Raw genomic sequence first — 10,627 nt, forward strand, 5'->3', positions numbered from 1 at the left:
CTTTTTTTTTTTAACTTGTGTACCATCCAGTCGGGATCCAACTGGCACAGGAGGAGATTGCCCTTCCTTCTCCAGCAGAACATCTGGTGGATTCAAACTGTGTGCCTTCAGGATTGCAGTGTAGCTTCTTGCCACTTGGCCACCAGAGCTCCCCTGCAAGTGTAGCTTCTTAAGCCACTAGTTCAGTGGTGGTTTGAATCCACTAGCTCTGGGAGAGAAAGATGAGCAGCAGTCTCCTCCTGTGCGATTCACAGCCCTGGAAAACCTGGAGGGTCAGTTGTTGGTTGGTTCTGACTCAATGGCAGTGAGTTTGAGTCTTTCTTTTGGCATCACAGCATGTTTATAAACACATATACACACTCATTCACACAGACACTCCCATTCCTGGAATATCGCTGGAGTTTGTTGATATGAAGTGGGAGGGGAGCTTTCATTTCATGGTTACGTGTAGTATTTTATCAGTGAATATGCATTAATTGCATCATTAGAAAAAGAATCAAGGCAAAAAGACCTAAGTGATATTCTGGTGTCGTTTCTTTGTGACGATGATTCTCCTTTGAAATCTCTCAGGTAAGAGCAAAAGCTTTGATCATAGTTTCGATTCTGTGTTTTTCAACTTTTTAATAAAATATTAGAGTGGAAAATTGATGCAGTTAACTCTTGTATTTCAGCTTCCCACGTCACCAGCTTTGAGGTGGATCAGTCTGTATTTGAAATACCGGAATCGTATCACATTCAAGACAATGGCAGGAACATGCATTTGCAAGATGAAGACTATGAGATAATGCAGTTCGCTATCCAGCAGAGCTTGCTTGAGTCCAGCAGGAGCCAGGTTAGAAGTCTTCACTCAGATTTTAGTCCAAAGATTGAGTGATTTCATGTTAATAATGAGCTTGAGTAGCTCGTATAAGCTCAGACTCAAACTCATTGCTGTCAAGTTGGGACAGACTGAGCGCTGACCCTCGAGTGGGGTTTCGGAGTCTGTAAATTGTGTGGGAGGAAACTGCACATCTTTTTCTGGATTCAGGCCATCAGAGGCACAACCCTTAGGTCAGCCATGCACCTCCCTATGGACCAGGACGCCAGAGCTCACTCTGTTGTACATTATTGTTGTTAGGTACCATGGAGTCAGGACTCAGCTAATTTGATCCTCCAGGGGTTTTCTGGAGACAGTCAATTGCATGGGAGGAGATTGCCCAGCCTTTCACACAGCACTCTCAATAAGCTGGTGGATTTGAACCTTGTGTCTTTGGCTTGGTAGTGCAACTTCTTACCACTAAGCCACCAGAATGCCCTCTGTTGTACCTAAGTCAGAACTGACTTGACTCAAGAACAACAGCATACTCAACTCATTGCTGTCGTGTTGGAATTGACTCATAGCTGATCATCCAGAGGGTTTCCAGAGGCTGTAAACGGAACAGGCGTTACAGATGGTGGACTTGAACTGTCTGCCTTTGAGTTGGCAGCACAATTCCTTACCCACTTGGCCACTAGAGTTCTCTACAATATGTTGTCTGTTGTTATGTGCTATTGAATTGCTTGCAACTCGGCGAGCCTATGTACAACAGCTCTGAACCTTTCTCTATCCTGAGTCAACCTTTATTGTCTCTGACACACTCACCCCCCCTTTGCCCCAGTCAGTCCCTCTCATCGATGGTCTTCCTCTTCTGCGCTGTCCCTCCACCCTTCCAAGCATGATGTCCTCTCCAAGGACTGGTCCTCCTGGCAACATGTGCAAAGTATGCCAGACAAAGCTTCAGAATCCTTACCTCCAAGGAGCAGCCTGGTTTCACCCTCTCTGGGAAGAACCTCTTTAACATACTAGTTCGATAACTATGACTTCATATACAGTCATATAAATGTTCAGTCTTTCATGGATTATTTTTTATTTTATACACTTGCTCTTTTACAGAATATCTATTTCTCATCCTTCGCTTCAGCATCATGTTGCGGTTGTCTCCTCACAGACTTCTTACATCCATCTGTGTAGCTAATGAACATGCTTCATGGTTTTCTGGCACTGAAACTGTTAATTAAGTTCCAGTTAGTTTACATCACCATTTCCCCCCTATTATTTTTCTTGGCAATAGCACAGGTCTGCTGTCATAAGTGAAGGTTACAATGTGGATTTTTAATCCCACCTCCCACTGGTTACTCTGTAAATATGCAATGAAAAGGGTTATTAATGTTTCAATTCAGTGGTAAGGGACTACCACAGAATATTCTTGTAAGAGCTGCCTCTTAAACTTAGAGCCTCCAGTTAAAAGTAGAGCTCAGGAAAGGCCAGAGTGGTGTGAGAACAGTTGCCCTTTGCAGTTTAGGTCATTCTTTCTCCAGACCTCACCTGCCTGGTAACAGTTCAGGCGCGGAATTCCTCTCCTAGCATCAGCTCCTTCTCTTCTGTTTTCACTCATTAGGAGTGAGTTTTAGTTTGAGAGATGTCAGGGGGCCTAGATGATTTAAAAGGTTAAGAGCTCAGTCACTAATCTCAATGCTGCAGGTTTGAATCTACCCTGAAGTGCCTCAAAGGAAAGACCTGGCAATCTATTTGTCAAAATTAGCCTTTGAAATCTTGATAAAGAAAGAAGAGTCTTTTTCCAAACCCTCTGGTTGCAAGACTGTGGCCACCATGATCAGTCCAGGTCCAAGATTAACTTGGAAGTTGCTAAGCACTTGTTTAAAAGTGTTTGCAAGTCTGATTGAGAGAGCTTTGACATTTAGAAATAAATAATAGGCATATTTAAAATTTTACTTTCTTTTTATAAATTAATAAAAAACCAGAATGAAATGCCTATGCAGCACAGTTCTGATACACATGGGGTTATCATGGGTTGGAACTCATTAGATGACAACCGTTGTTTTGATTTTTTTAAACGAGATTCTATAATTGTATATATTTACAATTTTATTTAGTTACAACTTCTGTTCCAATGAAATGTTGAAATTACCCACAGCAAGGAAATTACCACTGTTCTGTTTGGTTGGAGGTAACCGAGAGCCCCCGTCCCCCTCAGCCTCACACGCACTCTCATTGATACACGTGTAAATATGGTAAATACTGTGCCTGCTTTCATTTCTTTACCAGTTATGATGACAGCTCCTGCTGGCAAGGTGTTCATGGCCATCACTTTTGCTTTTCCCAGGAAATCTCAGGACCAGCTTCAAATGGTGGGATAAGCCAGACACATGCCTATGATGCCCAGTACGAGAGGTGAGCGATGTGATTCCTGATGACTAAGCTGAAGTTAAGCAGACGTTAATTCCCCCTTACTTACTGCACTGACAGGGCCTGGGAGGAGACACCCCATGATGGGTTAGCCTTTTGCTGCCTCTTGAGGGCATTAAGATAGCACTTGGTGGTAACGCAACTGTGCTACCAACCTACAGATATGTGGCCCAAATCCACCAGCTGCTTCCTAGGAAAAAGATGGGTGGTTTCCTTATATGCAGGAGGGTCTTTCTAGGAGTCACTTGTGATTTGACAGCATGTAACATCAACATTAGTAAGTGCTTGATCATGGAGTCTCCAAGAATGACCAAATTCCGTGCCAGGGAGTCCCTATCAGTTTACTTGGCTGCTAAATGGAAAGGTGTGTAGTGTGAATCTACCCAGAGGTGCCTCAGAAGAAAGTCCTGGTAATCGATTGGGAAGAATCAGCCACTGGACACTGTGGGGCACAGTCACTCACTGACATAGGGTCACCATGACCTGCCGACATCCATTGTGTTTTCACTCCTCTGTCAGTGTCACTGCTAGGAGGCACCAGGGACATTTTTCAGATTGGATTGGTCTTTTACAAAGAATATGAAATCACAAAGGTTCTGGGGGGCCCTCAGTGGGAAGCTGGTCCAATTTTAAGGATGTTGATACTTTAGCGAGGAGGCTCAGGGGAACACAGAGTGTCATTGTTTGAGGGGGACAGACTAGAAAATGTCATTTTACAAAGCTTACTTTAGGTATGTAAAATAGCTCCATATTCATTTCCCAGCCTCATTTCTTAGTAGCAGGGTTACCTTGAGGGAAGATGTCGTCACTTCTCTGAGCCAACTGTACTCAGCTCAGAGACCCTGCCCCACAACTCCAGAGTTGTTGTTATTGTTAAGGGTCCTGTTGAGTATGTCCCAGAGTGACCTTCTGAACAACAGATCTGAGCTCTGTACCATCCTCATCATCTGTGACACACTTGAGTCCATTGTTGCAGTCACTGTGTCAATCCATCTGTTTGAGGGTCTTCCTCCTCTTTTGCTGACCCTCACCTTTCCAAGCATGATGTTCCTTTCTTAGGAATAGCCCCTCTTAGCAACTTGCTCACAGTATGGGAGATGAAGCTGCACCAAAACCCTAAATGGCATTTTCTCCATAGTCCTTGGTAAGCTGTTAGGCAGTGTAGCTACTGTGTTGACAGTGATAAATGCACCTTCCCTGTTTTCCCTTCCAGGGCCATCCAAGAGAGCCTCCTGTCCAGCTCAGAAGGCCTGTGCCCTGGTGCCCCAAGCGAGACCAGTCGTTTTGATAGCGACCTGCAGCTGGCCATGGAGCTGTCTGCCAAAGAGCTGGAGGAGCGTGAACTCAGGCTCCAGGAGGAGGAAGCGGAACTACAGCAAGTCTTACAGCTGTCACTCACTGATAAATAGACCTTCCTCCCCCCAGGCTGCACCAGCAGCAACTCCCAACTGCGACATGGCCAGTGCCCTCATGGAGCAGAGGCATAAGGCCAGGGCCTGCAGACCCATGTGTGATACTCCCCTGAGAGAAGGGGCTGGGGACCAGCAGGGCTCCCTCCCCAGGCTGAGTGGACGAAAGCACTATCATTTCCTTCCATTAACTATCCGGTCACATTTTTACTACCAGCTTTAGACAAACAACAAACCCAACTCAGATCCTCCCAGGTTTGTAGATAGCATTTTTATCAAAGAGTGATAACAAAAGTCAAGGTGCTTTTCTATGTGAAAGGAGGGCAGCCTCTTGTAGAAGGTGGTTTATGAGACACTTCTTTTCTTCACCAAAGAAATGGATCATTTGTGCTGATCTTTGTCCTGTTCCTTGTGCCCCGTCCCCAGTCAACATTTCTCCTTCCCTTATCTCAAGTTATAGGGTCTGTTTTAGATTACCTTTAGTTGTTTGCACCAAATTAGGATACACAAATGACTGTGGATGTTTGTTGCCTTAGCCTTAAAAACTATTAATCTTTTTAAAAGCAATCTCACCCTGCTTACTGAGGGATCTGATTTAGATTCCTTAAGAGCGGGCCCGCTCTGTGCTACATCAAAGGCAGCTAATCCTTTCCTGGAAGAAGCAGCAAGGAGAACTGGAAGCTGTTCTTGGAGTGGAAAAGCTAACCAGACGTATTGGAGCAGCATAGAGTCAAACAAGCGAGCTTCCCGGGCCTTTTCTGGGAAGGGATATTCCACACAGAAGTCTGAAAAGAACCAGAATATTCCTGGTTTCCCTTGGGGGGAGAGAGGGACAGACTTGAAATTTGAAAGGGAGCTTTGCAACTGAAGCCATTCAAAGGGAAAAACGATGATCCCACATTGCTTTTTACAGTTAAAAATCCACATCTTTCTGGATAAATCTATTTTTTAACAGAATCTTTTTATTATTTTTTAGAAGAGATAAAAAGGACTCCTTCCCACCAGTAGCAATACAAGGTTATATATTTTAACCAGATTTTCTCAGGCCTTTTTGGGATACCTTTAGTAGTTAACTATTTTGTCTAACCCTTGTGTAAATAACCACTACACAGCGACCAGAAAACCCTGTGGGGTGCTGCCCCTCGCTCTGCTCCTGTATCCACCCCCACAGGCTGCACTGAAGTCACGTGGTCACCACCACCTTTTTCTGTCAACCTACTTGTCACACTGCTTTGGGGCTAGGGCAGAGAAACGTAAACTATTGTTCCAATTTACATCTGTCAGTGTTACCAGTAAAATGTTTCTAGCCACAAAGACCTGTCCTTTTTAATTCCATGTTATAATTTGCCTTTTTTCTGTCATCATCTGACCATAGTTCCTACCTTTCATGGGCAGCATCATCCTTCCTTTAAACATGCAGCTGGGAGGGTTTTTTGTTGTTGTTTTTAATTTGGCTTGGGATGAAGGCTCCTCTGGGGTGTGACTGCCTTTCAGGCCCTGTGATTCCCTCATGGAGATAAAATCTGAGGGCATTTCTAGTTCTGCATTCCACTGCTCTGCTTCCTGAAGGATCTCTGACCTTTCTCCCCAGGCTGTTTGTTAAGGACTGAACATTGTCATAATGTCTTACATGTGTTCACTCTTCTAAAAGGAAATAAAAGACTGCTTCCTTAGAGGGTGCTTATACAATACTCTTGAGTCCTTTCCCCCCACACTCAGACTCTTTCCATACTGTGTTTTCATGTCCTCTGTAAGAATGTCAGTGGGTTACCAGAATACCCTCGCAACACTCACATGACATCCTCTTCCCTGGCCAAGTTACATTATCCAAGTGTCCTACTCTACTTGTCTGGGTTTTCATCCACCTCGGCAGTGCCTCTGGAGGTGGACTGGCTTTTGTGCAGTAAAGGAAACATGCTATGATCTGACCCATTTCTATCTCCAAGGCCATCTTTTCCAACTACCAAACAACGATATCAGAAAAGACACCACTATCCACCTGATCCAGGCCATAGTCTTCCCACTTGCTTGCTATGCGTCAGAAAGCTGGACAATGGTCCTTGGAGAGGGACATCATGCTTGGGAGGGTGGAGGGACAGCACAGGAGAGGAAGACCCTAGATGAGATGGAGTGACTCAGTGACTGGGGTAATGGGGTAGGTGTGTCAGAGACAATACGGTTCAGGATAGAGCAGAGTTCAGGGCTGTTGTACATACGGTCACTAAGTCACAAGCAACTCAACGGCACATTAACAACAAGAAGCAGCAAATCTACATCCAAGGGCCTCATGAAAATACTAAAGAGCACAGATGTGTGTTTAAAGACTAAGGTGTACCTGCCTCGAGCCATGGCATTTTCATTTTCTTCACATGCATGTGAATACTGGACAGTGAGTAAAGAAGGCTGACAAAGAGTTGACGGCTTTGCATTGTGAAGTCAGTGAAGAAGACTGAATATACCAGGAACTGCCAAAAGAGCAAGCCAGCCTGTCTTGGGAAGAGTGATGCTTAAAAGCAAAGATGGTCAGAGTTGGTCTCACCTACTTTGGGCACCTTATCGGGAGAGGCCAGTCTCTGGAGAAGGACATAATGCTTGGAAAGGCAGAGGGTCAGAGAAAAGAGAAGATCCTCACATGGAGTGACACAGAGACTCAGCCATGGGCTCTAGCATAGCAGAGATTGTGAGGACAGCACAGGGTTGGGCAGGCTTGGGTTCTGCTGTTCACAGGGTAGCTACATGCCAGCCTGAAGGCACTTCACAGCTTTGTGCTGAGTGAGATATGTACTCTCCTGGAAGCAGAAGGAGCTCTATTGGTGCTTACTGTTGTGTGCCATCGAGTCGGAGCTGAACCATCGTTGATCCTCCAGTAGGTTTTCAGAGGCAGGTAATCACATGAGAGGAGACTGCCCCTCCTTTTCCCTTAGAGCACCTAGTAGATTCAAATCACATGCCTTTGGGATTGCAGCGCAGCTTCTTAACACCAGGTCACCTAACGATGTACGGCTGCTACCTGGAAGGTCACTGGTTTAAATCCACCAAATGCACTATGGGGAAAAGTGGGCAGTGTTTTCTTATACAAATGCACAGCCTCTGAACCCACTGGAGGGAGGGTCTTCTTAAGAAGGAGTCTACTCCACAGCAGGGGATTTTGGTGTCTGCTTCGGAAGCAGAAGTGCCTTGTGAAGCTGTTCTTACAAGTTCAGATGGTGTTTATGGAGTCCAGATTAATTCCACACTGAAATAATGTTGCCATGAAATCAAAAGAGGCAGTCGTGAAGAAAACTGTTCGGCCACCAAGAATGAGGCCTTAGTGCTTTTTAAGAGATGTGACAGGTTTTTAAAGTAAATAACCAATTTTGAGCTACCAAAGCTTGTGAGGTAAACTTTTTAGATCAAAGGGCTCAATGCCTATAGATTTTACTGTTTAACAAAGTATTTTATCTTTAGGTTCATGAAAACTTTAGTGGTCTAGTACCAGCAATAAACTTTTAAGTACTCCATTTCTGCATATAAGTAAGACCCTACTAGAAAATGAAGTATAACAAGGTTCCCAAGATGTGTACAAACTACTACACATTCAAGGAGTTGAGCAAACAGAATTATGCACTGAGTATTGAGGAAAAAATGAACCAAAACACCAGCTTCCTCCTTGAGTTCCAGCTGAACAGAGACACTGAGGATGAGAGGTGAACTACTGACACTACCAATGACTGCTGTAATAAGTGATGGGATACACAGCCCAGAGCAGACCTCCATCTAGAAATGCATGAAGGATTAAGATTGAAGCCCAGCTAGAGGGAAAAAAAAACCCTACTAAAGGTTTCGGAAAGCTGGACAAAGACTAAGGATGATAGAAGGAGAACTGATGGCTTTGAGCTGTGGGGCTGGAGAAGAGATTGAATATATCAAGGACTGCTAGGAGAACAAACAAGTTCATCCTGGAGAGGGTGAAACCAGGCTGCTCCTTGGAGGCAAGGATTCTGAAGCTTCATCCGACATATTTTAGACATGTTGCAAGGAGGGACCAATCCTTGGAGAGGGATGACATGCTTGGGAAGGTGGAGGGACACCACAGGAGAGGAAGACCCTCAATCAGATGGACGGATTCAGTGACTGGGGTATTGGGGGCAGGTGTGTCAGACAATAAGGTTGGCACAGGATAGAGCAGGGGTTAGGGCTGTGGATCGCTATGATTTGCAGGTGACTTGACAACACAAAACAACAGCAAATATTTTAAAGCATTTAAATCCCAAGCACTGACACATCTGTATCTCAATTTTAAAGGAAGGTAAGATATACTCAGAATTGATGAAACAAGATGGGTTGACATGCAATGTTTTGAATCAGGCAATCCCATGATCTGTGCTGGAGATGAAAATGTGGGTAAAAATGGGGTTATTTACATAGTTAAAAAAGTCATTTCTGGATCCATCTTGAAATACAGTGTTGTGAATGACAGGATAATATAGAAGGAAGTCTCGTGAACACTACTATCATTCAAATATATGCACCAACAACCAGAACCAAAAAGGAGGAAATAGTTGATTTCTACCCACTTTTGCAGTCAGAAATCGAGCAAACATGCAATCAAGAGACAATAATGGGTGACTGGAATGCAAAAGTTGAAAACAGAGAAGGATCGGTAGTTGAAAACATGGACCTGGTGACAGAAATGAGGCTGCAGATAGAATTCTGTACTATCAATGATTTTTTTTTAACATTGCAAATATCTTTTATAAGGAACACAGACTGTACATACGGATTTCACCAGATGGTACCCATAAGAATCAAATTGATTACATCTGTGGAAAGAATCACTGGAGAAGTTGAGTATCAGCAGGGAAAACGAGGCCAGGTGCTGATTATGGAACAGACCATCAACTACTCATATGTAAGTTCAAAATAAAGCTAAAGAAGGTTAAATCCACAGCAACCAAAATTTGACCTTGAGTCTTTCCCACCTGAATTTCAAAACCATCTCAGGAACAGGTTTGAGGCCTTGAACACTAAAGAATGAAGACCAGACGGGCTGTGGAGGAGATCAATAATATCATCCAGGAAGAATGCAAAAAAGGTCATTACAAAGCTAGAAGAGACTCTGAATATTGCTCTAAGAACCAGAAGCTGAAAAATCAGGAAGTTAAAGAGCAGAACAGAAATCAGAAGGAGCCAAGAAGAAATCAGGAAGTTAAGGAGCAGAACAGAAAGATTTCAAAGGGCAGTGGGGGAAAACAGCAAAATATTATATTGAAATGTACAAAGAGCTGGAGTCAAAATCAAAAGGGTCGAACTCCCTCGACATTCTTAATCTGAAGGAACTGAAGAACAAATTCAAGCCTCGAGTTGCAATACTTAAGGGTGCTATGCGCAGAAGGGGAGTTCTGTTGGCCTACTGGCAAGAAGCTGTGCTGCAATCCTGAAGGCATGTGGTTCGAATTCCACCAGCTACTCCTTGCGAGAAGGATGGACAATCTCTTCCTGTGCAGTTTACTGCCTCTGAAAACGCACCAGAGGAGTCAGCTATGGGTCAGTTTCAACTCAATGGTACACAACAACAAACAACAACAATGTGCAGAATATTGAATGGTCCAGGAAGCATCAAAAGATGGAAGGAGTACATGGAGTCACTGTACCAAAATGAATTGGCTGATATAGAAGAATTTCATGAAACAACGTATTACAGACAAGAAGGAAGAAGTTCAAGCTGCTCTGAAGGAATTGGGGAAAAAAACAAGGCCCCAGAAAGTGATGTCATACCAAATGACGTATTTCAACAAACAGATGCTGCTCTGCATGTGCTCATCAGGAATCTGGAGGACAACTACCTCGTCAACGGACTGGAAGAGATACATATATTTATTCATATTTATTCCTATCCCAAAGAAAGGTGATGTGACAGAGTGTGGAAGTTACTGAACAATATCACTAATATCACACAAGCAAAATCCTGCTGAAGGAAGATTCATCAACAACCTACGTTATGCAGATGATA

At 43.9% G+C, this 10,627-nt stretch overlaps 1 protein-coding gene across 1 annotated transcript in view; it reads left to right on the top strand.

Moving 5' to 3' along the window:
- ANKRD13A (ankyrin repeat domain 13A) overlaps positions 1-4,640 on the top strand; it is a 69,899-nt gene extending 65,259 nt beyond the window's left edge. The window contains exons 13-15 of the mRNA XM_006894849.1: positions 672-832; positions 3,144-3,211; positions 4,440-4,640. Of these exons, the coding sequence (XP_006894911.1) occupies positions 672-832; positions 3,144-3,211; positions 4,440-4,635 (425 nt within the window). The 3' untranslated portion in view covers positions 4,636-4,640. The remainder of the gene's footprint in view (positions 1-671; positions 833-3,143; positions 3,212-4,439) is intronic.
- Positions 4,641-10,627: the final 5,987 nt, after the last annotated feature.

This window comes from Elephantulus edwardii, unplaced genomic scaffold (genome assembly GCF_000299155.1).
Source record: "Elephantulus edwardii isolate Elephantulus edwardi_28Jun2011 unplaced genomic scaffold, EleEdw1.0 scaffold00151, whole genome shotgun sequence".
Taxonomy (NCBI): Eukaryota; Metazoa; Chordata; class Mammalia; order Macroscelidea; family Macroscelididae; genus Elephantulus; species Elephantulus edwardii.